The following is a 26,711-nucleotide window of genomic DNA, read 5'->3' on the forward strand; positions in this document are numbered from 1 at the left end:
CTCATCAGAGAATGGACATGGTGTCCTTCTGAGGGTGTCCTCTGATGTCTGGCACCAGGATGTTAGTGGGGGGGGGGCTTTCGGGTCATACAGATTGAGGGGAGGGTCCTCCGTGGATCCCACAGATGCTCAGTCCGTTTGGAATCTGAAAAAATTAGATTTTTCTGCAAGCTGCTGGATAAGGCTGCTGCTGTCAGGGATGGTTGTTGCCATGGAGTGGACGTCCAGCAACATTTAAGTGTGTCGTACGTGTCTAAATACATCTGCATGAATGCCAGGATCAAGGGTTTCCAAGCAGAGCAGACCAGTGCATTGAAATGAGATGTTATTCACTTCACCTGTCAGTGGTTTTAATGTTGTGGCTGATCAGTGCATGTGCAATCCTTGAATTTTGACTCTTTGATTTTAATCCTAAAATAACCTAAATAAATTAAATTGTATATAAAACTCATTTAGCTGTTATACAGAAGCTAATTTGACATGAAGGAAAAACATTAGACCTTTATTTACAACGGGCTTTTATTTTGAAGGGAAAAGCGGAAGTTTGCTGTCGTGATTCTTGCTAATGTGATGCTAACGTAGCGGTAAGGCTCCGGTTTCTTTACCGTGTTGTTGTTGTTTGTTGCGGCTACGGACACCGACGTTAAAGATGTAGTCTTTCCCCAAACACGGTGTCTTTATTATAGTTTATTATAATGTAACGTATTGAAAGCGTTTCGCTTCTGTCGCAGCAGAGGAGAAAATGAAACGGCGACCGTTAGTAACGTTAACGAACGAACGCACGCAGAACCGTTTGTTTCCGTTGACGTCCAAAGGTAGCGATTTAAATTTTTTTATCACTAAAAAAATACACGTTTATTTATTTCAACTTGAGGTTTTATATGTGGCTGTGTCTTTTTTATTATTATTATTTGTTTTAATCTTTTAAGCTGTCCTTCCTGTGTCTATATGTCAAGACCTCATCCCCATAGAGCGTCTCTCTCTCTCTGTGCTAACAGGAGCTAGCAGGTATTAAAAATAAATGAGCGAGGCATTACAGTTTTAAATATTTAATTTAGATGTTGTGGTTTAAGATACCTGCCAGTGGGAAGACAGCGAACTGCTACAGTCACAGAAACAAGAGGTTTTAAAGTTAACGGAATCACAGCTGATATTAGCTGGTTGTTGTTGCCAGGTAACATTTAAGCTAGTGTCAGAAACAACATCACGACCTTCGTTATCTTTTAGTTCCCTTTTTCTGTTTCGCAGTCAGATTTATTTATTTATTTATTGCCACGTATGCTGACACATATGAGGGATTTGTAGTGTACTGGGTATAGTCCAGAAAAATATATTAATGTGATGCATAGACACAGGTTGTGTAGCCATCTTTTTATTTGTTGACATTAGGAATTTACAGACATACACTGATCAGCCATAACATTAAAACCACAGGCAGGAGAAGTAAATAACATTTAAACCATCTTGTGACAGTTCAATGTTCTGCTGGGAAACTTCTGGACCTGGCATTCATTCATGTGGATGTTACTTAGACATGTAGCACCCACCTAGACCAGACCAGGCACCCCCCCATCCCATAGCAATGACACTCCTTGATGGCAGCAGCCATCCCCATCAGCAAAACTCACAAAAACGCTTTAGGAACAACTCAAAAAACCATGAAGAACAGCACAAGGTGTTGACCTGGCCTCCAAATTCACTAGATCCCAAACTGATCCCACTAACAGTAACAGTATTCTGTTGCCAGACGCCACAAGACACCCTCAGAAGGCCCATGTCCATTCTCTGATGAGTCACCACAAGGGAGACCTACACAATATTAGAAAGTATTGTATTTGCCCTTTATCTACTGATTAATCCCTGGTACAACCATTCCAAACTACAACACTGCAGGTTCAAAATGAAAACAAAGCAATAAAACTAGAAAATCTTATGAAATAAATGTATAAAGTCGTTTAAAACTAGAAAAAAATGGGGTTTGAGTGATTTGAGATCTTCAGTTTGTGCCCATATTTTAACATCTTTATTGAGTTTAAGTTTTGTGTGATTTTCTTCATTCTATAAAGACGTTTCACTCTCTCTTTACATTGTTCTAAACTAGGGGCCTGACGTTAAAGCAAGAAAACTGTGCCCCTTGTCGCTGCTGTTAAAAGTCAAATCCATTTCTGTCTACTCTTTAAGAAATATAGCCAATATACAGAACTTAGCATCAATTAATTTAACGTTTTGTTGTCTTGCGAGGTCCCGCCTCCAAGAAGAAAAACACCTACCGATGGTGATGGTTATGGAGGATGATGGACGTCCCCTCACCCAATCAGAACCAGGCACCCCCCTGCCAGTCGTGGGCGGACCGGAACGGCTGGTCCACGTCCTCGCCTCCAGGACGTCTCGGCGATCCTCTCCCCAGCTTTCAGCACCTCAGCCTGGGCTCGCCGTCTAAACCCTGTTACGACCACCTGCAGGCGTCCACCCACGGCTCCCGGAGCGGCCTTGCTGCCTTTTCACCTCGAGACAACACCCGTCACGCCATGCTTTGTGTTAATAATGCTCACCAGAGTGTGCAGCAAATCCTTCCTGTTTCATCCATGATTCCAAGCCATGGAAGAAACGCACCTCTACATTGTCTTCCTCTCCAAAACGAGTTGACGCAGCCTTGCAACCTCCAACAAATGTCACTTTATTCCTCTCAAGCAGTATGTGCCCCTCTGCAGCCCTTGAACGTACCCCAGGGTTTACTGAATGGACCTCAGTCACCTCACCAGAGTCATCTGCCCGTTAGCCCTCCGTTATCTGGATACTACGTGAACCAGAGTCCACAGCCTGTGCCCCCGCTTTCGTTTGAGGGGGAAGCGGCGGGGTCTTCTGTGGGATATGCTTACAACCATACCTCGCCCACCTGTCCCGTGCAGCAGCAGCAGCAGCATCCTCAGTGGACGCTCCCACCGCAGTCTAGAGGTGCGTTTTTAATAGGTAAATGGTATGCTAACGTGCTCCTTCACACGTGTCCGGATGAAAACAGCCCTTATTGCTTCTTATCTGGATCTCCTGTTTCTCCTCAGGAAACGAATTTGTTCCCAGTGCAGCTGCAGAGAACAGGGACATCCCTCCACAGGTGAGGAAAATATAAATATGCACACGTGTTTGAATCACTTCTATAATTCTTCAAATAGACACAAAATTGGGGGAATTGACTGGTGAAGCATTGTCTTGTTGTGTTTGTTTGATAATTACTTGTTTTACTTCCTGTATATTTCCTGCAGTCTCCCACCTCTGAGTCCCGTTACGGCCTGGACCCAGAGCTCCTGCCTAGCGCCGTAAGTTCTTCTGTTCACGTTTCTTTCACTTCTTGACTAAGGTGAGTTCTCTGCCCGGCTGATTGCAGGCTTTTGTATTTTAAGCACGACACACATCGCACAGTGTCTCATCCGTTAATGTGATGTACATCATATGCTGAGGACATGTGTCGCCATTTGCAGCGGGTCTTCTCGCAATACTATTGGAAACGACTCTTGCAATTTACGGTCCAGTACGTTAATTTGTACTTGTAATAACAGTATAATTCTGTATGCATATACACCGATCAGGCATAACATTATGACCACCTTGTGCCTCCAAAACAGTTGTGACCTTCTGAGGGTGTCCTGTGGTGTCTGGCAACAGAATGTTGTTAGTGGGGGGGGCCTTTGAGGGGAGGGGCCTCTGTGGATCATCCCACAGATACTTGATCAGTTTGGGATCTAGTGAATTTGGAGGCCAGGTCAACACCTTGTGCTGTTCTTCATGTTTTTTTGTTTTTTTGAGTTGTTCCTAAAGCGTTTTAGTGTGCTGCTGCTGCCATCAAGGAGTGTCATTGCTATGGGGTGGGGGTGCCTGGTCTGGTCTAGGTGGGTGCTACATGTCTAAGTAACATCCACATGAATGAATGGCAGGTCCAAAAGTTTCCCAGCAGAACACTGAACTGTCACAAGATGGTCAATGTGATTTACTTCTCCTCTCAGTGGTCATAATGTTCTGCCTGATCGGTGTACACTGCACCTTTCTACCTATTGGTACTACAGTTACAATAACACATCTAACCACTCGTTCACACAAACGCACAAACTTGAGCGTGTGGTCCATGTTCTGAGGATCAAAGTACTGACCCTCTGGTTCCTCAGACAACCTGCTCTACCTGCTTCGACCCACGTTGGCTATTACTATTGAATGAATCTAAATATTTCCTGATACATCCTGCGTCTGTTTAAATAAAGTCTATCATTCTAGCCGATTGACGAGCTGTCTGCTTGCCCGTGTTTGCTGCAGGTGAAGGTGATGTCAGATGACAAGGCAGCGTGGGAGGGCAAGGTCTTCGTCTCAGAACCTTTTTCCCGTCTGCCTCCTTTGGCCACTACTTCCTGTATAATCGAGGACAGAGGTGTGTATCTGTATCACAGAGACCTGCTCCGTATCAGTTCACTTTATCCAGTCCAGAAGCAATACATCAGTGCTGCTTGAATTAATTACAGAGCTACTTCATACACTGATGAGATTAGATTTAACTTTGGCCTTGTGTCTGTTTGAACTGTAGGTAACGCGAGCCCCTCTGCCATCCGCTTCACCTCCTACTCTGTGCCCTGTGAAGGTCAATCTGTGCTGCTCAGCCATCTGCCGCTGGGAGCTCTGGTCACTCCTCTGGCGAAACAAAATGCTGGAGAGGTGGGTTTCTGTTTGTTTTATACATAGTTGAATTATATACAGGGAGAATTAACAAAAAAAAAGAATCCGTATTCGTATGGGACTGGTGCTACCTAAGGGGCCTCTAGTAATCTGTCCCGTGCAAATTACACACAGATGACAAATAAGACTAAAGACTTGTAGAAACGCTACGAATAACTCATTTGTGGAGAAACATGTGACGTTAACTTATGTGTGTGTTTGTTGCCTCTAGAAGCTCATCCCGCTGTGCAAGGAGACGGAGAGCGTTTCGGGCTGTGGCCAGTGTGGAGCCTCCATGTGCCCGGCGATGAGCTGGCAGGACTGTGGTCAAAGGTTTTACTGCCCCTTCTGTGGTAAACTCAGCGAAGGTCAGATTTAACACGGAGAACTTGAATCTGTCACGACTAAAATCCCAAACAGGAAAGCGAGCAGCTCGTTCTTACACATTATCAAGTAACCGTGTGAACAAAGATCATTTAAGATCTACGTTAAAGATGGTGTGTAGTGTGGCTTTATTAACCTGAATGTATGCTATGCTATGTCTTTATGCTTCCTCTTTGTGCGACTTGTGCAGCTTTTCTCTCCTCTGTTGCGTCTCAGTGTCGTGGCAGCACTACCAGCCCACCAAAGGCGCCGATGGGTTTCGTGTTGATAAAGACAAGAGGCCTGAGCTTAGTATGGGGTCATACGAGATACTCAACTCTCAGAAGGTTAGGCTTCACTCGCCACAGTTGTTCGTCTACGCTTCATCCTTTCATATATTGGCTTTGTCAGTAACACGTCTGCACAAGTGGTCTGTGAGTGGCAGGAAACACAAGTCATTGTAGCATCCAAACTGGAAATATTTAAGACCATTACAGCCTCATTTAATTAGTTTTTATATGGGACACTATAAATTGTGTCGATGTCTGTTTATTTTATTTTTTATATTTTGTTTCAGGGTGAACCTGCCGCGCTGCTTCTAGCCATAGACGTGTCTGCCTCAGCGCTGAGAGGGGGACATCTGGAATTTCTAACAAAACAGATCCACACACTGCTCACCTCTCTGAACAGGTATAACCCACTCCCACCTGCACCCACACACCCACAACTTCCACGTCCTGCTCGGCGGCGTTCGTGTGCACAAAAAACTGTTGAGGTTCTCGTCCCGTTCGCGTAGGGAGGACGGCGACTCGCTGTCGGATGTCCGTGTTGGTTTGATAACGTACGACACCAGCGTCCACCTGTACGACCTCAGTCCCGATCTGTCCCGCCCGCACATGCTGGTCATCACGGAGACTGAGGACCTGCAGCTTCCTGTGAGGGAGGGGCTCCTGGTGTCCCTCAGAGACTGTATAAGCAGTATCGACAGGTAACAACCACGTTGGCTGTTATCTGAGCTGAAATGATTTATATACCAATCAACCATAACATTACGACCACTGACAGGAGAAGTAAATAACATTGACCATCTTGTGATAGTTCAGTGTTCTGCTGGGAAACTTGTGGACCTGGCATTCATTGGTGTGGATGTTACTTAGACATGTAGCACCCACCTAGACCAGACCAGGCACCCCCACCCCATAGCAATGACACTCCTTGATGGCAGCAGCCATCCCCAGCAGGATGCAGCCTGACACAGACACACACACAAAAACATGAAGAACAACTAAAAAAAAAAACATGAAGAACAGAACAAGGTGTTGACCTGGCCTCCAAATTCACTAGATCCCAAACTGATCAAGTATCTGTGGGATGATCCACAGAGGCCCCTCCCCTCAAAGCCCCAAGACACCACAGGACACCCTCAGAAGGCCCATGTCCATTCTCTGATGAGTCACAACTGTTTTGACCTACACAATATTAGGAAGGTGGTCATAATGTTATGATGAGTAGTTTTCTCTTCAGTTTTGTTCAGTTTTATTGTCTCTCTGTGTGTGCAGTGTGTTGCAGCTTGTTCCTCAGTTCAGTGCAGAGTGTGATGGCTCTGATGGCGTTCCCATGGAGCTGCCTGTCAAAGCAGGGCTAGCCGTTCTACAGGTTTGGGCATCTAACCTAAATGAGGGTTAATGCTATATTCATGTTCATAAGTTTCTCCTTGTGTATTTTGGTTAATAGCTTCATCCTGATTATCTTACAAACTAGGGCCTGAGTTGTCCTGGCAAGCTGCTGATCTTCCATACGGCCCCTCTGGTAGAAACAGGACACACAAACTCCTCCTCAGGGTTCTTCGGCACCAACAAACCAAAGGTACATATAGCCTAAATTACCCCTAATAGTGCTGTCCTCTGATCTTTCTCTTATGTGGGAGGAGGCAGCTTGTAGTTTTTATAGAGAGTTTAATAATTATATTGTGACCTAACTTCACTTCTCTTTTGTTTTTTCCCAGTCCATCTTCCAGCCATCAGAAGTAGCCCTCTCATTGGCCAAGGAGTGTGTCCTTCAGGGATGTGGGGTTCACCTGTTTGTCCTTTCTCAGCAAGATGTGGGCGGGGCCTGGCCAGGGCACATTCCATATCTAACAGGTGGAGCTCTGAACACCTACGGCCACCTCCAGGTACAGGACAGCTCCTCCACTTCGATCTGCATAACATTCATTGTTAAAGACACAATTTGACATATTTTTTCTTTTTTTTTTTTATTTCCACTGCAGGGGCAATTGGACAGAGAGCGTTTCACCTCTGATCTAAAGCGAGCCGTAGAGACGGACACGGGCTACAAGGCTGAGCTCAGGATATTTGTCAGCAAAGGTGAGCGATCGGTGTATCGTAATTATGCAGCGTGTGCTCTTTAAAAACACACGTGGCTCCACTATCTGTACCTGTCTCACCAGATTTACGTGTGTCCGGCTGTTACGGACTGTTTGTCCCCGGCCCGAGCCCCGGACACGTCACCCTGGCGACCCTTGATGGGTGGACAACGCTGGCTGTGGAGATCGCACACAACAGAGCTCTGGATGAGACCAGGGGGATGGCCATACAGGTGGGTCTGCGATCATCACCTTAGATCTGTTAGTTGACATTTAAGTGGACTATTAGTCATGTTTTAAAGATTTTTTAAACATATATATTTATTAATTTCATGACATTGGAATCAGTCCTGAGAGCAAATTTAGTCGAGATGTCTCAAGCGATGTCAGGAGATCGGTATCAGGTATCAAGCTTCAGCCAAGCCTGATCTTTTGTAGAACAAATCACGTCCCTGTAGCGTCACAACGTCTTCTTCCTCCTCTTCTGTTTTAATAGAGGCTGGCTAGCGTCAAAGCTCTTTTAACCGTACCGTAATCCTCTCCTTTCCCCTCCTGTGTGTCAGGTTGTGCTGACTTACAGCCTCCAGTCAGGAGACCGGAGGACCAGGGTTCACACGCTGACCTTACGATGCTCACATCAGCTACAAGACACTTTCCGGCACTTTCAGGCCCAGACGCTGCTCGCTTTCTACTGCAAGAAGAGTAAGGAATCTGCATATTGTTATGATAAATTATGCAGCGTGTGCCAGTAATAGGTTTTTATCCTCTTAAGGAAAAATAGCACAAACGCCTGGAAGGTATAAATAGAAATGTTGATACTGCTCTACGGTGACATTAATGATTTGTTCAGATGCTATCCATGGAAGCTGTAAAATAAATAGTGGATGTCGTCTCCTCAGTGTACTGTTCAGTGCTGGAGCGCCCTCTGCAGGAGCTGAGGGAGGAGCTGCAGACGGAGGTAACGGAAGCGTTGGCGTCCTACCGCAAACACTGCTGCTCTGCTTCAGTATCTGCAGGACAGGTAGAAATTCATTTTATACTTGAATGCCTACGTTTAAATTATACTAAACAGTCGGGGAGCTGTTACAGCCACTGAATGTTTGACCGTGCTGTGTTTGTGCTCTGCAGCTGGTCCTTCCTCAGCACCTGCGGGCTCTCCCTGTTTACATCAACAGCCTGAGGAAGAGCGAGGTGCTGCTGCCGGGCCTGAGGAGCTCCATCCACCAGAGGCTGCAGCAGCGTTGCCAGGTGCTCAGCATGGACACGTGCAGCACCGCCACACACTTCTACCCTCTGCTGCTGCCTCTGGTCAGTGTCAACACACGGGAGTTTGTCTTGGTCAGATTTATGCTACCAAAGAAACTAAGGCTGAAATTTCAATATCACTTAGAGAGATCACTTAGTTAGAGATCCTAGATTCTTTTAGGCAGTAAAGAAGTTTTAGCTGATTATTATTGATTCCTCCACTTTCAGTTTGATTGACGGTGTACCAGGACTTTGTCTCGATTGCCCTGTGAACCCAAACCAAACTTAAATACAACATTTCAACAATATTGTATTAATTACTCGCTGAAACGGAATGAAAGTAGAAAAGAAGATGTTTGTCCAGCATCCGTCTTGACCTCTGACCTGACCTGTCTCCATATTATTATTAATTTGCGCCAAACGCCTTGCAGACATTTATTTTGTTGAGATTTTCCCTCCTTTGTCTCCTCCAGCCGCTGTCAGCTGACGGCTCCCGTCCCCCAAACCCAGAGGAGGCGCTGCGTTGCTCTGCTGCCAACCTGGAGCCCCGAGGTCTGTATCTGATGCACGCGCCCCTCAGCCTGCTGCTCTGGGTGGGCACCCAGGTCCCAGCATGCACACTGGTTGAGCTCTTCAACAGCAGCGGCTTCTCCTCCCTGCCGTCTGGAGAGGTGAGAGATCACACGTACGGTTTATTACTATGTCTAAGGACTCATCTACAAGTGAACACAGTGTAATAAAGGTTTAGCTGTAAAACAGTATTTTATTCATGATGGTTTAATGGAGAAAAAAGAAAGAAAGGAGTTAAGTGATAAAAGAGAAAAAGACAACTATCCATGTCACCACTGAGCTCAGCTGTTTTATCATTTCTATCCATGTGCTCCTTCAGACCAAGTTGCCGGTTCTGGAGACCCCTCTGTCCATCCATGTCCGGTCCCTCATCAACACACTGAACTCCCAGACACCCTGCACCCGCAAGGTGAGCAAAGACCACGTCAAGTTCAGTTCACATCTCCTCTGTTGCCTCCTTTTGCTTTCAGACTCTGACCAGACTTGGTCCGCTTTCTGTTTTCAGCTCTGGGTGGTGAAGCAGGGCGACACCTGCGAGGAGGCCCTGCAGCGCCACCTGGTGGAAGACAAGAGCCTCAATGGTGGAGCGTCCTACGCCGACTTCCTCTACCATCTCCATGTCAACTCTGTCCGGCTGCTGCAGTGACAAACTCAAAAGATGACACGACAGCAGCATGTTTGCCCCAGAACAAATCACTATTCATTTATCTTCTGTAACCGCTTGTCCTGTTAAGGGGTGCGGGGCGGCTGGAGCCTATCCCAGCTGTCTTACTGCGAGAGGCGGGGTACACCCTGGACAGGTCAGTGGCGGCCAGTTTAGAATCACCAGTGAACCTAAGGAGCATGTCTTTGGACGGTGGGAGGAAGCTGGAGAACCTGGAGAGGATTGGACTGGATGATTAGAGCCTTCTTGCTGTGAGGCATCAGTACTAACCACACCGCTGTGCCGCCCGTTAGACGTTATTGAAATGTGGAAATACTAAAAGCTCTGCTGTCAGAGGATGAGGCGACGCATGGGGACATTACAAGAGACACATCATTCATTCATTTAATGACTGCAGCGATATAAAATGTGTTTGTGTGACGAGTGCTGCTCTGAATGGATCTGCGTATTATTGAAAACGTGTCAATGATGTTATTTATTCTGAAATCCTTATCTGAGAGTCGTGTGTATGAGTGATGTGTGTGGATCATGTCCAGTAAATAAAATAAAGGCTGGGAACGAGTCATTTAACCCCAACTGATGCAATGAGTAGCTTCTCATTTCTTCAACAACCATGTCTAAAGACACATCCTGTGGTCGTGGAAAAGATGTTTGAGAAGGGTCAAATCATTGGCATGCATCAAGCAGAGAAAACATCTAAGGAGATTGTAGAAACTACTAAAACTGGGTTAAGAACTGTCCAACGCATTATTAAAGACTGGAAGGATAGTGGGGAACCATCAGGGTAAGAAGAGAGGCAGATGAAGTGATGCACCCATCATGCCTAGTGTCTACTGTACAAGCCTGTGGGGGCAGTGCTATGATCTGGGGTTGCTGCAGTTGCTCAGGTCTAGGTTCAGCAACATTATGTGCCCAAAGAATGAGGTCAGCTGACTACCTGAATATACTGAATGACCAGGTTATTCCATCAATGGATCATATTCCAAGATGACAATGTCAGGATTCATGGGGCTCAGATTGTGAAAGAGTGGTTCAGGGAGCATGAGACATCATTGTCACACATGGATTGGCCACCACAGAGTCCAGACCTTAACCCCATTGAGAATCTTTGGGATGTGCTGGAGAAGGCTTTGTGCAGCGGTCAGACTCTCCCATCATCAATACAAGATCTTGGTGAGAAATGAATGCAACACTGGATGGAAATAAATCTGGTGACATTGGAGAAGCTTGAAAAGTGAAATCCCTTCATTAGCTTTCTGTTTTTATTTTTATTTGCATTTAACCTGTTTATCATGCAGTGCCAACCAAAATGCTTCATATCAGACTTGTGCATTATATGTCTTCAGTGTTCTGTATAATATTCTGTTTAGTCTTGGGCCAGTTTCTCAACATGTCTCCATTTAACCCCTTCACTTTGTCACAGCGTCCACCTCGACTCCAGATAAACACTTACATCTCTCTGTCACACACACACTCACACACACACACGTGGCGCTCGCAAACAAGCTCTGTCTCATATTTGCCCGTATTTGGAAATGCGCACCGTGCAGGCGGGAGGTGCGCTCCATTACGTTGTGGCGCTTTGACGCTGCGCCCTCAATCCACCAGAGGGCGCCAGAGAGGGAGCGAGAGAAAGAGAGAGAGAGTCGCTGAGTAGTGAAGGTGCTGCAGAAAGAACAGGACTGCGTGAAATGAGCCAGACTGACGAGCACGAGGCCGGAAGATGTGTGATTGTTGCCTTCAAAATAAAACATAAACAAAAATGTATTTTTACCTGACACACTTGAACGGCCTGAGTCTGGAAATATGCTGCTCTTACGCCAACGCGTCAACTCCACGGGTTCTTTTTACTATTGCAGAGTTTATAGTTTACTGTGTGTAACCCTGTTCTGCAACTTCACCATTTACATAGTATTTGCACCACTGCTAAATAATACAAATAACTTTATTTGCACTATTACTAATACTACGAAGTACCTTATTTGCATTACTGTTAATACTGTATATTACTCTTACACTAGGCTACTGAATTTTATTTTTTATTTTTTGCAATACTCTGTATGTTACACTGCTAAAATAACTCAATGATTAGCATTAGCTAGCCTTGTACGTATGCAAAAGAGTAACAAAAGAAATATAAATTATTTAAAAAAAGAACATGTGAAACAATAAAAGTCAAGGCAATTCCACAAAAAGAAAATTTTGTGTAAATTTTTTGAGTGATTTTGCAACAAAACATAAAAAAAAGACAGAGTAGTTGTCGTGGCAGCATGCTAGCATGATTTCACATCCTGTTGTTATCGATGGCCCGGCCAAACTTCCTCTTTCGATGTCACATCCTGTTTCTGTAGAGTCAAAAAACGAACTAAAATCAAATAAAATTAAACTTAGAAAAAAAAGAAAAATGTATATATTAATGACCTAAAATGACAGAAACAATCCTTGAAAAAGAAAGATTTAGTTCGGCCCAAGTCCCATCCGCTAACATGGAGGGGGTGGAGCTATACTGCAGCCAACCACCAGGGGGAGCTCTTCCTGCAGTATAATAATGTATAATGCGGGAGGAAGTGGAAACGCGTCGTGCATATTCTTCTACAGTCTATGCCTCACGCAAATACTCGTTTTATTTTGAATTGTTGTGGAATTACTGGCAGGAAGTGGATGTGGGTAGATCAGCTGACTTGATGACAGCGCGGCAGCTGCTGTCAGATAGTAGAGAGAGAGAGAGAGAGAGAGAGAGAGCACCACCCCGGCTACCTCGTCTTTCTATATCAAACCCCTCCGTCACTCGGCGCCTCCTAAACGGCTTTCCACCGCTCCAACGGCCGGCTCGCTGCTGGGCGGACCTGTATTTTTCTAACGCAACATTTTAGCCCCCCCAAAACATACACAGATCACACATTATTTATTTTTTAATTTTTTATTTTTTTGGAGTTGATTAAGGAGAAGAAGCAGAAGAGAGACAGGGGAGAGACATGGCCACGACAACCTGTACGCGATTCACAGACGAGTATCAGCTATACGAGGAGCTGGGGAAGTGAGTAGAGCCGGTGGATGTTGTGTCGGGTGTCGGTGTAGTGGTGTGCGCAACGGCGTCGGGCTGCTGCCTCTGTTGGAAAGTGTGATTTGGTTTAAAAAGCAGCAGGGCTGGTTTATTTTTTTTGCAGGAGCTGATCTGAGTTGATTGACTCTGCAGGCCAGCAGTGCTGCGAGCGTCTGTGTGAGCGTGTGCGCGCTTTTTAGGGATGACAGCTCTCAAAATACGCTGCTCTCTCCTTCTCTCTCTCTCTCTGTGTCTCTCTGTGCATGCATGCACCGCTCATAACATTTGCTCTCTCTCTCTTGTTTCGACATTTGCACGAAAGAAATAACATATTGACTCAGTTTGCTCACTTTTACATGTCCCTGCAGCGTCATGCGGTGAACCGCGGATGAAAGGTGCGGTTTATAAAAGAAAAAAGAAAGAAGGAAAGTAGTAGATGTTTTCTAAGTAACAGTTGCATGCCCTCTAAGGAGAGCACAGGTCTCCAGATGTGGGAAATGCTGCAGAAAAGAAAACATCTGCTTCGTGGAACAACAATAATATGAGTACCAGAAGAACATATAGGAAATGGAGATGCATGCTCAAGACTTTTGATTTTTTTATTGGCTTCAATTTCAAGTTCTGAACTGCGGCACCCTTTACAGGTTTATTGGACAGTGTGTGAATGAGTGACAACAGTTTCTTCCTTAGACAGCTGTTTCTTTTTTGCAGCTTTGTGGTGACAGATAGCACCAGATAAGACATTTTGCAGTGCAGTGTGAATCATCTCTGTTCAGTGCACGTTTTTTAAACACAAAGATAGCTTTTTTTTTCAACACCTAACCCCGGTTAGTGTGAAAATGATGTCTTGCCTTGAAAATATAGATTTGTATTGTTCTTATTAGCTTAATCCTACATAATCCCTCCTGTTGTGACTTTTCTTTACTCATTTATTGAGCCAAAATGTCTTGTTTTAAGCATATCCCCATGAAATGACACACAACACAACCACGTAGATGCATAAAACTTAACTTTCTGGCATATTATTTTGCTTTAGGTGACCAGGCATGCAAGTATTTTAGGAGAAAGTTAAGTTTCACTTGATTTATAGTAAGAACTGAAGGAGCACTCCACCAAAAGGCTTTTATTTTGTAGTATTAACCCCCCTGTCGGCTCTGAAAGGATACCGATCTGTGGCGTGGAAGTGGAAGACAGCAGCTGTAGTGAGCTTGGTGCAGCTCGGCTATTTGCATTTGTTCACGTTAGCTGCGTGTATCGATATTAGGCTAAAATGTATTGACAGGTTTACATGGATGTTGTTATTGTTTTGGTTTTTTTCATCATGAAACTAGGTCACCGTTTCAGTCCGTACTAGCTTTTTCTTTTTGCCGCTGGTGAGTGTGTGTTTCTCACTGGGCCATTGTTGTAAGTCACATCAGATCACTTAACACTTTATTTGCCATCTCTATATGTGCACACACACACACATAGAAGGAATTAGCTGTCTTCATTTAACCCATTCGAGGCATGCAGCAGGGAGCGCTTTGCAGGGTTTTGGGTTCTTGCTTCGAGGCTCCTTGGCGATGGACGTAGAGGGGATCAAACCAGTGACCTCACCGTCCCAAAGCTGTTTCTCTCATGCGCCACAGCTTCCCCTAAATTCACAAAGTCCTCTGTCCACATAATATTCGCTTGTAACCCGTCGTTTTGTAGCCGACGATTGGTCGCTGGTGGATGTTCCAGGCTGTGGTCACCTGGGTAACCCTCTGTTTCCAGACCAAACCTATTGCTAGTGTATGGATGGAGCTAGCCTACGTGTCTAGTGCAGTCTTTCAGATCAAAACGTTACGCATCATCCAAGAGCTGGCTCTTCTTGTCGTCACTGCTCTCTGTTTGCGCTCCATCTGCTCCAGACTGTAAAAAAAGATGGAGCTAGTAGTAGAGCTCCCCCTGGTGCCTGGCTGCAGTGTAGGTCATAAGCTCCGCCCCCTCCATGTTAGTGGATGGGACTTGAAAATACCAAAGTCATTTTAGGTAGCTAATATAATACTGGTTTATGTTCAAGACTTTCTGAGAAGTTACGTCTTAGTAGTGTCTAGAGGAAGTATGGGCGGGCCATCGGCCAACGTACCTCCAGTCTCAGCTCAAGATGGTGCCGCCTGTATCCCCGGTCTATAGCGTCAGTTTGACCAACTCCGCTATCAGCATGGTCAATGCTTTGTTAGCTTTTTGTTTTTTTTGGTTGTTGCGTCGTTACTGGTTAGAGAGGCTCCTTCTTTGTCACAAAGAATTTAGATGACTTCAAAAATGTGCACCCAGGCTTCACAGTTTAAAATTTTTGTGAGTTTCGAGTGTAGTTTGGGTTTGTCGGAGACCATATTGAAGAAAACTGCTACTCCGTTCTGATGGGGTTAAAGTAGACGGTGTTTCCCTGCTGGATATGTTTGGAGATCTCTGTGTTGCCATCATCAGACAACTTGACGATGCCTCGATTGAGATTAGTTCCGCTTTGAACTCGTGTCATCGCTGCTGAATTTCATTGCTATACGCGGGGCTATATCGGGGCTAACCCAGGAAGATTTTAAATGATCAGATCAGATCGGTATCAGGCTTCAGCCAAGCCTGATCTTTTGTAGTATTTATTTTAGGTCAGCCATGAAACCAAAACCACGTCCCTGTAGCGTCAAAGCGTCTTCTTCCTCTTCTGTTTTAATGGCAGATGGCTAGCGTCAAAGCTGCTCAAAAACTGAAGAAGAGGAACAAAAATCACGTAACTAATGATGTCTGCTGTGTGGAAGAACTTTAATCTGGAAAATGAAGTCATGTAGATGTTTGTTGAGGTGGTAGTAGGTGATTGTCATTTAACACTACCAACTTGAAACAGAAGGCTGCACCAAAACAAAACAGCAAAAAGAGGAAGGTCTCCTGGAGGCAGCATCAAGGCGAAAAATATTCCAGAGAGGGTTGCTGAGTTTATGGTGTTGCATGACCAGAACATTTCTGGACCCAAAGTATGACTACTATCTTCTCGTTACGTTAACTTTGACAGCTTCTATTTGTTCCAGTCGCACGGTGCGCACGTGAGAAGACAGGGGAATCAACAGGGGAGAAAATTTTGTTTGTTTAAGATCGGATTGGGACTCGGATACTGAATAATAAAAGAACGGTATGAGATCACAGAACATCTGGATAGAGTTTGGTATGAATGACGTCCTGTAGCGTTCACTGTGGGAGTGGATCTGGATCAGTCTGTTTGAGAATGAGCTCCACTGTCCCTCTATAGTCTGGTGTAGTGGATGAGATGGATTGTCCATGATGGAGAGCAGTTTGTCCAGTGTCCTCCTGTGCCTCACTGAGACAAACGTCTCCGACTCACTGTCAGTAACTTGTCCAGCCTTTCCGATCAATTTGTCGATCCTGCTAATGTCCTTTTTGCTGGTACTCCTCCTCCAACAAACCACAGCACAGTACAGACTGGTAGAACATCTCCAGCAACTTGCTGCATACGTTGGAAGACCTGAGCTTCCTCAGGAACTAGAGTCTACTCAGGCCCTTCTTGTCCACAGCATCACTGTTGTCCCTCCAGTCCAGTCTGCTGTTCATGTGGACTTACAGTGGTCCACTACTTACTGCCCTGGACGGTGATGGGCTCCACTGGTGTCCTCTTCCTCCTGAAGTCAATGACCGGCTCCTTGGTCTTGTCCACATTCAGGAGTAGGTGGTTTGCCTGGGACCACTCAGCATAGTCTCCAATGTCCATCTCTAATACACCCAACCCAACCACCGCAGAGTCATCAGAGAGCTTCTGCAGGTGGCAGGAGCTATTGACATTTACACACCAGTGTATTTCTCAAATTGTGAAACTGAGGTTTGGCAGCTCATTGGATCCAGTGTCTTGCTCAAGGGACATTATATCGCCATATACCGGGGATCGAACGGCCCCGGTATATGGCAATATAATGTCCCGCTGGCCCCTCTGGTTCACGCCCCATCGTCTGTCCCAACTACCTGCCAAAGGTGCAGGGATCAGGCTAATTCACAATGCTGCCGTGCTGTTTCATACCTTAAGTGACACACACACACACACATACAAAGACATGCTCCGGTCTCGATTTCTTGAAAAATGCAGCTGATCACAAGCGCAGGCTTTCATTGTGTTCATCTAAATGTTACACAACAGACAGAAACCGGTGGCTTTCAAAGCTCCCTGTGTGGGAGAGGCTAATCTTTCACGGGGCCGATCTTATTAATCACGCAGAGCCTGAAGGAAGAGGCGCAGGTGTGAATGGTTTGACATCCGTACGATAACGCTCCGTGCAACTTGGCGACGCTAATCCCACTTCTGGGGAGAGACAATTACTGGGCGCCGGTGTCACTTTCTTCTTCTTTCTTTTATCCCTTTATTGCAAAAGGATGTCAGCCTTTTGCTTTTGCTGCAAACGACACAGCATTGACGTATATTAGGCGTATATTTCTACATAACCTCTAGTATTAGCAGATATTAGTTAGAATTTTGAAATAATACAGACCGAATGCTTCGATTTTCAGCAAATATTGGTGCAAATGTTCAGCAAAACATGCATTGGTGAAGATTTACACGTCTAGGAGCAACAATCTGAGCAGTCTCGTGTCCTTGAGTGGAGCTTTCTGTCCGTCCTTCTGCCACAAAAAGAAATCTGTAAGAGGAGAAGAGATCTTGTCTCTTGTTTGTAATACATTTTAAGCTTTTAAATATAGCTTTTCACATCCTACAGCGCTGAATCCCTCTGCGCCGCGGGGTCCGTTGTGAGGCTGCAAGCGGCGCAGTGGCCGATCGGAGTCATCCAGTTACAAAACCCTCGATAATTTTAGGCCCGTTTTAAATCTCTCCGTGTCAAACCGGACTTTGAAAAGCGGTGATTCACGACGTGTTACCTTATTTAACTCGGTTTGTGTTTTGAAGCGTATTTACTGACCTCACCGAGTGTGAACTTTCCAGGCACAGCTGTGGAGTTCGGTGTCAGTAGCTTACGCATTTGTTTGCGTGCTGTGTGTGTGTGTGTGTGGCTGGTGTCGGCCGTGCAGGGAGTGGCGTCTCGCTTTTTTTGGATCTTATTTCGATGCTGTGCACGTGGTCGCCGAAGAAAAGCAGGCGGATTCTTGGACGCAATGTCGAGCGCGGGGCAATTCAAACCCGCTTTAGCTGAGTCTGTGCTGAAAAGGTTATGCTCTGCTGGGTTTTGAGTCATCGCAAAGAAATATCCCCCAGAGTCTGCTGTTATAGCCTCAGGTCAGCAGGTCTCGCAGCTTTCACCTTTGACCCCTCACCTTGTCGGTTGCTTGTCGGTGGCTTGTCTCAGTGTGGAGGCAGACCAGTGGCACCACTCGACCTTTCACTGCCGTTGCCGGCCAACGCTGTGAAGCCAGCTCTTCACAGAAAACTTGCTCAGCTGAAGGTTTTTGAAGGAAGATATAATTACTTTGACCTGATAGATGTTTAAATCAGATTTTGTGGAGTAGCTGCAGGGGCGAAAGTAGGTTTGGGAAGACGTACCAAAGTTCGGATGAAGTGGCTGCGAGGTATTGTTCTTTGAGGCGTGCTTGTCCACTAAAGCTGAAATTGTGTTCAAGAGCCCAGTGTAACTCCTGCACAAGTGTGCACATTGTGTAGAATGCTGACTCTGTATCGGGGAGCTCTTGGGACCTTATTAAGCAGACAACTCCATATATATATATATATATATATATATATATATATATATATATATATATATATATATATATATATATATATCTAGGGTTAACATCGTGGCTGTCATACCTTCTACCTGGAGAAATGTGAAGAGCTCTCCTCCTTAGCCATTAAGCCAGACAGGGATCTCCTCCACCCACTCCATGTCTTCAGGTATTGAGTTATCAACTAACAGCAAAGCTGAGTTAATGTTTTTCTTTCTTTTCTTTCTTTTCTTTTCCACAGGGGAGCATTTTCAGTGGTGCGCAGATGCGTTAAGCTGTGCACAGGACAGGAGTATGCTGCTAAAATAATCAACACCAAAAAGTTATCTGCAAGAGGTAAGCACGGTTCTTCTTAGAGTTGTTTCTTAGCACAGACCTACTGTGTGTGCTGTGTGTACCTAAGGTTTGTCTCTAACGTAGCTGCTGTCTAAAGGTTGCTTACTCCCACTTAAAATGTAACGTTGATGGAAATTTGTGTTGTTTGGTTTCATATTGCTATCTATGCAAAAAAAAAAAAAAGTTTTACAACTTGCAAATGCACTAGGATTGTAGTCCAATGGATTTGAGCATCTGCTCTTGTGAGTCTTGCTAGAGTTCTTGTTTGATACGCAACAGATGAGGACGCAACAACTCCCAGGCCACTAACTAACCCAGAATCAGACAAAACTCACTGTCGTAGCCCAAATATCGTCATTTTGAGGTTGGAAAGCTGCAGGAGGTGTCCCTGCATAGTTTTTGTGCTTCTATTTTTTTGCATCTCATTGGGTTGAATGGCGCCTTTAGTGCGTTACGTTGATGTCTCGTTGCAGCCCTACTACATGCTAGTATCTAGTGCCATAGCAGATGTTTAAATAAGCAACTGCCTTCTCCAGCAATGCGTTGTGGGAGGAACTGTCTGTAATCCTGGAGGCCACGGATCCAAGAAAGTACAATAATGATCCTCTCCTCCACAGACAGGTAGAAACTAAACTTACTTACTGACCCACCACTGCATTGCAGTTTGTGTTGTCAGCTACTTCTGCTCAGTAACACATTGCCAGAAATTCCAGAATACTCTGTTGAAGCCATTAGAATATAAACAGATCAGGCATAACATTATGACTACTGACAGGAGAAGTGAATAACACTGAGCAGAGCAACTTGTGACAATTCAATGTTCTGATGGGAAACTTCTGGACCTGGCATTCATTGGTGTGGATGTTAATTAGACATGTAGCACCCACCTAGACCAGACCAGGCACCCCCACCCCATAGCAATGACACTCCTTGATGGCAGCAGCCATCCCCAGCAGGATGCAGCCTGACACAGACACACACAAAAACACTTTAGGAACAACTAAAAAAAAACATGAAGAACAGCACAAGGTGTTGACCTGGCCTCCAAATTCACTAGATCCCAAACTGATCAAGTATCTGTGGGATGATTCACAGAGGCCCCTCCCCTCAAAGACCCCCCCCCACTAACAATATTCTGTTGCCAGACACCACAGGACACCCTCAGAAGGCCCATGTCCATTCTCTGATGAGTCACCACAAGGGAGACCTGCACAATATTAGGAAGGTGGTCATAATGTTATGCCTGATCTGTGTATCACTTAAAAAAGGAATGATGGTAAACTTCACTTGACGTCATTGGAAGCAACTCTCAAGTCAGTAAAATTAAACGATGAATTTTCATATCACATGACTGCAGTAAAAGTTAATCTCTCTTGTTTTCTGGCCATTATAACATCTGAAACGTTTCACCACATAATAAATCTTTTAACCACATTAATTGTTGCCACATGTTTCCTGAGCCAGTAACGGTTAAAGCCAAAGTCGGGACTGAATGTCACGTCCGCGAGGACCAGTCCAGCACCACGGTGGTCGCTGTGGCTCCTCACGCCACCGCCACTCGCCCCCCCTGCAGCCTCGTAACCGGAGACCCGCTGCTGCCGCCCTGCCAGGTGGCACCACGCTGACACTTGACTGTTACCCTGCCTCCACACACACACACACAAACAGCTTGTGTGTGAAGACGACGCAGAGTGTGGCGGAACAGGCATTTTAACAGGCATTAGCAGAGGGCATCAGCCTGGAATGTCTGGTCGCATCGGTTCGTCTCTCACGAGTGTTAGCCTCCGTTACGACCGCGTGGCCTGTCAGTTAACCTTCTGGGTGAATACTCTGACTGAACCAGGCAGACATATTAATTATAAATGACTCTGCTCGACGTATATAGAATTATTTTTTGTATATTCAGCTTGAGGTTGTGTGTTCTCCTTTTCCATTGCAGAACAGTGTAGTGTTAATAAATAAGTTAGACGATGTTGTAATGCTCTTTTGGCATTGTGTTTCCACATATTGTTTACAGCTCCTTTCTCTCGTCGACACTTTTTGTGCAGCACAAACGCAAGAGGATGTGTGAGCAGTGTTTCTTGGCTTTCTTATTCACGCTTTACCATGATCTTAAATGTAAATTTGTTCCAAATCAGTCAATAAATGAAAGTGGCAAGGTGGAAAAACTACTTTCTATAAAAAAAACATATTAAAAGAACGTCACAGATCTCACAAACGGCCATCGGTTGATATTCGCTAGCGTCGCTTGTCGCTCTTGGCAGCAGTCGTGTCAATATGTTGGTATATTTTGACTATACTGTGACCGTGTGTGGCTGCAGCTCAGACCCTTCTCAGATTATCCTAACAGCGACACACACACACACAGAGAGTGAATTATTCACCGGTAGATTTTGCTTTCTGGCTGTATTTCTGTCTGAGGCGCACCATAATCTCCCTGCTCTGCTTCAACATTCGATAGGTGGACTGATCTGACCCGACTGGCTGGTGCGCGGGGCCTTTTCTCCGCTCCTTACTAATGGATGAGCCATGTTCTTTGAAACAGCAGAGCAATGTCAGAGCCAGCAGAGCCGCTGCATACTACTTCTACTCCAGGTCCTATTTATAGCTCCATGACCTATGTGTCATGGGCTCCTACAGCCAGGTTCTTTCGGGCATATCACGACGACTCGCCGCTCTGTTTTGGGACTGTTTTTTGCCGTTGTTGTGTTTCTCAGAGAGCGCGTAACGTCGGCGACTGCAGGGCCGCGGCGGCAGCGACTCAAGAGGAGCGTTTGTTTAGGACCGGCAGATGGAGACAGTGGCTGAGGGGAGGGAGGGGTCATGCGAGAGAAGGCACCCCAGGCACTTGGCAGCTGAGGGCCATGCGCCTGTACGCCTACATGCCTTTAGCACGGGACTCTCATCTGACTCTCCCTCCCTTTCTCTCAGACACACCAGACATTCAGACAGCAGCCGCAGGAGAGAAGCCGAGACCGTCGAATTCACAAATAATCTGTTGCATACAGCAATAAATTTCACCTCTAAGCGTTAGTGTGAATAAATCTAATCGTGACATCTTCCCGCCGACCCGTCCAACTTTACAAGCGTGGGACGTTTAATGCCAATCCAACACATGTCCAGGGCAGGTCTGCTGGGCAGACCTGCCCTGGACATTTTTTGGCTGTGATCTCTGGACAGGGGTTGCCAGAGGTTCCTGCATGGCTTTGTAGTTTATCTTGGTGGAGTAGCACTCGTGTTGGTGTGTGTGTGTGTGTGTGTGTGTGTTTATACAGTTGGTGTTTCACCTGCAATGCAGTAGAAGTGATCTGGCCTGGTTTTGGGGTGTGAGCTTTGTGTCAATGTCAACCAACCAGGACAGAGGTAGTGAAGGAAAGGAAATACAACATTTTTTTAGTAATCCAGGCTTTTAATACACAGTCTGCTTAATTATTGGCATTTCGAACAGTATTTCACCTTTACGACATGACTATCCCTTCAGAGGTCTTATACCTGTAGGCGGTATTATGATGATACGTCTCTCATTTCTGCAAAATGTCAAGGAAACAGGACACGCTTTGCCTGGCTAGTCAGAGTCATGCCAATATTATGAGTAGGGATGTCCCGAACAAGTTTTTTCTGCACCCCGATCCGATCTTTTAATATTCATTATCTATAGCCGATCTGAGTCCCGGTCTGATCCTAAATAAACGTACTTGTATTCTTCTACAGAACTGCCAATAAATAGTAGGGATGTCCTGATCGGTCACGATCGGGGGCCGATCCAGGCATTTTTTTTTAAAATGATTGGATTGGATCAGCCAAGCCTGATCTTTTGTAGTTGTTTATTTTAGGTCTGTCATAAAACGTCTGTCGTGTGGCAAGCGTCAAAGCTGCCAAGGAACGAGTGACTAAACATGTACTGGACCTTATTTCTGGCATAAAATACGATTGTTTACTCACCCATATAACTTTGGCGTCATTTGGAGTCGTTCGGACAATATTTAGATTTGCGTATATCCATACAGTGGGAGTGAATGGGGCACCAAAACGCAGCCTCTAAATAACGCGTTATCTGGCGTGAAACTCGTTAATTTCACCAATATTTTGTTATGATACGCTAGTGCTATTCCCCGTTGAGTCTGGAGTTATCTGTTATCATCATCTGGGGTTTGGAGCTTGACCTACTAACCTCTGACCTGGATGATGTCATCTCTGAAGAACTTTACTCTGGAAAATGAGGTGATGGTGAACTACCCTCTCCTTGCTAGACTTTGTCGCACGGTGCACACATGATCTAGAAGAATGAATCTCCAGGGGTGGAAATTTTGTTTATTTAAGATCGGATTCTGAATATTATTGGATCGGGGCGCAAAAACCCTTGATCAGGAGGTCATTAGCAAATACAGCTGACATAGCAAGGAGAGGGTAGCTCGTACCTTGGCTCCAGAAGCTCCAACAGATTGGAAAACCAATGTTCTCTACTCCAGAAATGTTCTGGTCATCCAGCGCTGCCATAAACTCCATAACAGCCTCTGGAATATGTTTCGCTTGACGCTGTCTACAGAAAACTTTTAAAAGCAGCGTTCAGTCGAGTCAAGGTGGTAGCATTGAACAACGATCACCTACTACCACCTCGCCATACATCCACATTGCACAATTAACAAATTTCTGTCTGACTTGACTTCATCTTTGACGTTACCCAGCCACTGCTAAAACAGAAGAAGAAGACATTTAGACACTACAGGGACGTGGCTTTGACGTTTATGAAGCCCGATACCAATCCGATAATTTTAGAAATGCCTGCTTCAGCCCCCGATACCGATCGGGACATCCCTAGTTGCGTGAGTCAAATTCTGAACAACGGTTATATCTGGCAGTCCATCTTTTTTTTTTTTTTCATCTCCTCCCCTCTCGAGATTAAAGTCCTCACCGGTGATGATTAACCCAAATATACTTTTTCTCCTCCTACAGCTCAGAGATTCCTGCAGCCTTCTCTCTCTGCTGCGCGTGCTGTCCTTGGGTCGTCTCATTTAGCGCCCGTGTTCTTGTTTGCCACGTATCTCCTCCTCCTTTCTTGTCCTCTTTTTTCTCCACTTCCTCTCTCACCACCCCTCCCCTCGCTTCTAGTCCTTATCTTCCTTCCTTTCACCGCTCTCTCCTGTCATTTCTTATTTACGCTCGCTGAGTCGGAAGCGCAGGATCGCTATCTAGAAGGCCGACTAAATGAATGCTTGAAGCAGATGCAAACAGAAAAACTGATGGCAATTAGATTTGTTTTTATGATTTCATTTTAGTTTACATGTGGGTACAGAAATAGGAAAAGTCTGCATGAATCTAGCAGACATTTAACTGACAGATATCAATGCTCGTTCACATCCATCCCTGGCACTGTGCAGGTACTACGCAGAGCTTTCCAGTTGCACGCCCACATGCAGAAACCTAGGCTATTCCTGTTTGTGCCGTTATTGGTTCTTTCATTTTGCTCTTGCTGCAGAAATGACACGGGAGCGAAACCAAGTTTTAATATGTCTGTCAGTTTGTGTTCCTTCATTCATTTATTCTTCTTTTTTTCTTCCACATTTGACCCATGCATAGTATCATCACGCTTTGTGCTCGCTGGACTGCATACAACCTTGTCTCCGTAGCCTCCGCGTTATTTGAATTCCCATAATCCATCACTCTGAAATCGGACTTTATGCTGCCGTCCTCAAAGCTACATGCAGGTCAATTTGCTGCTACTGTCTCTCAGTCCATGCTTTTGTTCCGTCCACTTGTCCAACATCTCCTCCTTGCAATCATCCACCCAAATCCAACAAAAAAACTGTATTTGCACCGCTGACAAAGCTGAAATTTGTCTATTTATAGTAGGTTTTCTTGTTGATAACGTAGGAAAACAGGCGAATGTAAATCCAAATACATATTGCATTGTAAAATAATAATTTCTAATATAATAATTTACAAATTCCAACAATGCAACATTTCTACGGTACTTTCTTTTGCCAAATAACATGTTTAATGTTTATTAATGAGGAATGTGACATGCAGCCTCATACTATCCTACAATAACTGGTTTGTTTCAGCTCAGTTTTCTCTTTTAAATGCTCCACCGTAACAGACCTGTGTTGTTTTGTCGGCCCCAAATGAACAATACTGAAAAAAAAAAACAGGCCCACTATGTCACTCCCACGCTGCCCAGGCTTATCTCACATCCTACAGACTGTATGGACAGTTGTGCCTTCTTTACGCACGGTGCTCGTAAAGAGCGGCATGACAAAACCGAGCCGGGGACTGCTCTGTCATTCCCAGCGGTATCTTCCACTGATCCACCCAGCCTGATAAAGCTGGGAGAAAGGACATGAACAGCAATCACCCCCGTCACGGAGGAGGTGGTATAAATCTACTCTTCAATCGGCAGCAGCTGTAAATCCCAAGACGCGCTCCCTATAACTGACTTTACGAGGCTAGAAAGCACAGTTAATCATATACAGTGCTGCTGTGCACTCTTCACAAGTCCTGACGGTACTGAAACACTGAAATATTACACTACTTTATTCAGGAAAATGAGCCAATATTACATATCAGTGAGGTGCACTTTTTGGTTTACAAACTAATTTCAAAGCCAAATTAGATTCAGACGTGTTTCTAATCGTTGTAAAGAGACTCAGGTGTTGTTCTGTGGCTCGTTTGTTTCAAAGAAAATGACAGTCTGATCTTCATAACACATGTTTGCAGTAAGTGTATGATGACACAGATAAAGGAGCTTTCTGAGTAGCTCAGAAATAGAGTTGTTGTTGCTCATTAACCCTCAAAAGAGTTTGAAATCCACAAATCCACAGTCAGACAGACTGAGAACAAATGGAGGAGGTTTAAGAGATGACTCTTACCCTCCACAGGAGTGGTCCACCAACTAAGATCACTCCATAATAGTCTGAGAGGTCACAAAGGAACCCAGGGGAACTTCTAAGCAGCTAAAGGCCTCTCTCACATCGGCTACTGTGAATGAACATTGCATTGCGTTACAGCTCGCAAATGCACCAGTATGCAACTAGCAAGCTGTGCTAGCCATTAGCACATTCTGCAGAAAGTCTTTGTTGAGGGCTTGTCTGAAAAACAGCGATTAAGGACACAACAGTGACTCCCAGGCACTGACCTCCAGCCAACAATCAGACGCTCTCTGGAACAGTCCAAATAATGACCCTGCTGTTGTTTCTGTTTTTTTTTTTTTTTTTGAGGATGTTGGGTTCCTCGTGCAGTTATTAGTTCGTTTTATTGGGTCCCTGTTTAAAGAATGATGATGGAGTCCAGTGTTTTTTGACAAAGTCTAATGATTTTCAGTATGCCTGGTAGCGGGAGCAGAACACATGTCATGTCGACATGTCCCGCACAAATTGACGTCGTTGCGTAATTGACACAATCAATTACATCTGTGCATCACTGCAACACTATTTGAAACCGCGTGCTTCATATACATGAGTGGACAGCAGTGATTATCTTAGTCAAGTGTAATTCCCACTCTTCTCTTAATTTGTGCATTTTCTTCCTAATAGGACCGATAGATAACAAATGCACAGTTTTGCCATCTTGTCCGCTACAATAAACCACAACGAACCGCTGAGCCAGTTGGATACAAGGACAGTAGCCTCATTAGAAGTAGACATTCATGACCTTTCTTGCACGGTCATCAATAAATATTGCTTTCAGAGTGTTTGTATGGCATTAATATGATCTAAAATGCAGTTTGTCATCGGGACATT

General features: G+C 45.0%; 2 protein-coding genes across 11 annotated transcripts in view; both read left to right on the forward strand.

Annotated features, from left to right (window-relative positions):
- Positions 1-464: 464 nt before the first annotated feature.
- LOC311493142 (protein transport protein Sec24C) lies at positions 465-10,673 on the forward strand. 4 transcript variants are annotated; one of them, XM_084551698.1, is made up of 21 exons: positions 465-815; positions 2,242-2,970; positions 3,060-3,112; positions 3,261-3,314; positions 4,303-4,414; positions 4,568-4,695; positions 4,928-5,063; positions 5,296-5,405; positions 5,636-5,748; positions 5,855-6,046; positions 6,618-6,714; positions 6,820-6,924; positions 7,064-7,231; positions 7,328-7,424; positions 7,508-7,656; positions 7,987-8,125; positions 8,323-8,444; positions 8,552-8,731; positions 9,142-9,339; positions 9,558-9,647; positions 9,744-10,673. In XM_084551698.1, exons 2-21 carry the CDS (start codon positions 2,292-2,294, stop codon positions 9,882-9,884), a joined length of 3,063 nt encoding a protein of 1,020 aa, XP_084407824.1. In that variant the 5' UTR covers positions 465-815; positions 2,242-2,291; the 3' UTR covers positions 9,885-10,673. The 4 variants fall into 4 exon arrangements, with proteins under 4 accessions (XP_084407824.1, XP_084407827.1, XP_084407826.1 ...); XM_084551701.1 differs by having other exon boundaries at positions 2,242-2,955; XM_084551700.1 differs by having other exon boundaries at positions 561-584.
- Positions 10,674-12,688: 2,015 nt separating this feature from the next.
- camk2b1 (calcium/calmodulin-dependent protein kinase (CaM kinase) II beta 1) overlaps positions 12,689-26,711 on the forward strand; it is a 72,690-nt gene continuing 58,667 nt past the window's right edge. For all 7 annotated transcript variants that reach the window (XM_084551152.1, XM_084551144.1, XM_084551147.1 and 4 more), the window contains exons 1-2: positions 12,689-12,939; positions 18,881-18,975. In XM_084551152.1, the coding sequence (XP_084407278.1) occupies positions 12,878-12,939; positions 18,881-18,975 (157 nt within the window). In that variant the 5' untranslated portion in view covers positions 12,689-12,877. The remainder of the gene's footprint in view (positions 12,940-18,880; positions 18,976-26,711) is intronic.

The sequence above is a fragment of the Chelon labrosus genome, assembly GCF_963514085.1.
Source record: "Chelon labrosus genome assembly, chromosome: 9".
Lineage (NCBI taxonomy): Eukaryota > Metazoa > Chordata > Actinopteri > Mugiliformes > Mugilidae > Chelon > Chelon labrosus.

Excerpts from the sequence above, each read along its gene's own strand:
- LOC311493142 (XM_084551698.1), top strand. The coding sequence starts at position 2,292 with ATGATGGACGTCCCCTCACCCAATCAGAACCAGGCACCCCCCTGCCAG. Across the intron at positions 3,113-3,260 it reads ACAGGGACATCCCTCCACAG|TCTCCCACCTCTGAGTCCCG; the intron begins GTGAGGAAAATA and ends TATTTCCTGCAG. Across the intron at positions 5,064-5,295 it reads CTGTGGTAAACTCAGCGAAG|TGTCGTGGCAGCACTACCAG; the intron begins GTCAGATTTAAC and ends GTTGCGTCTCAG.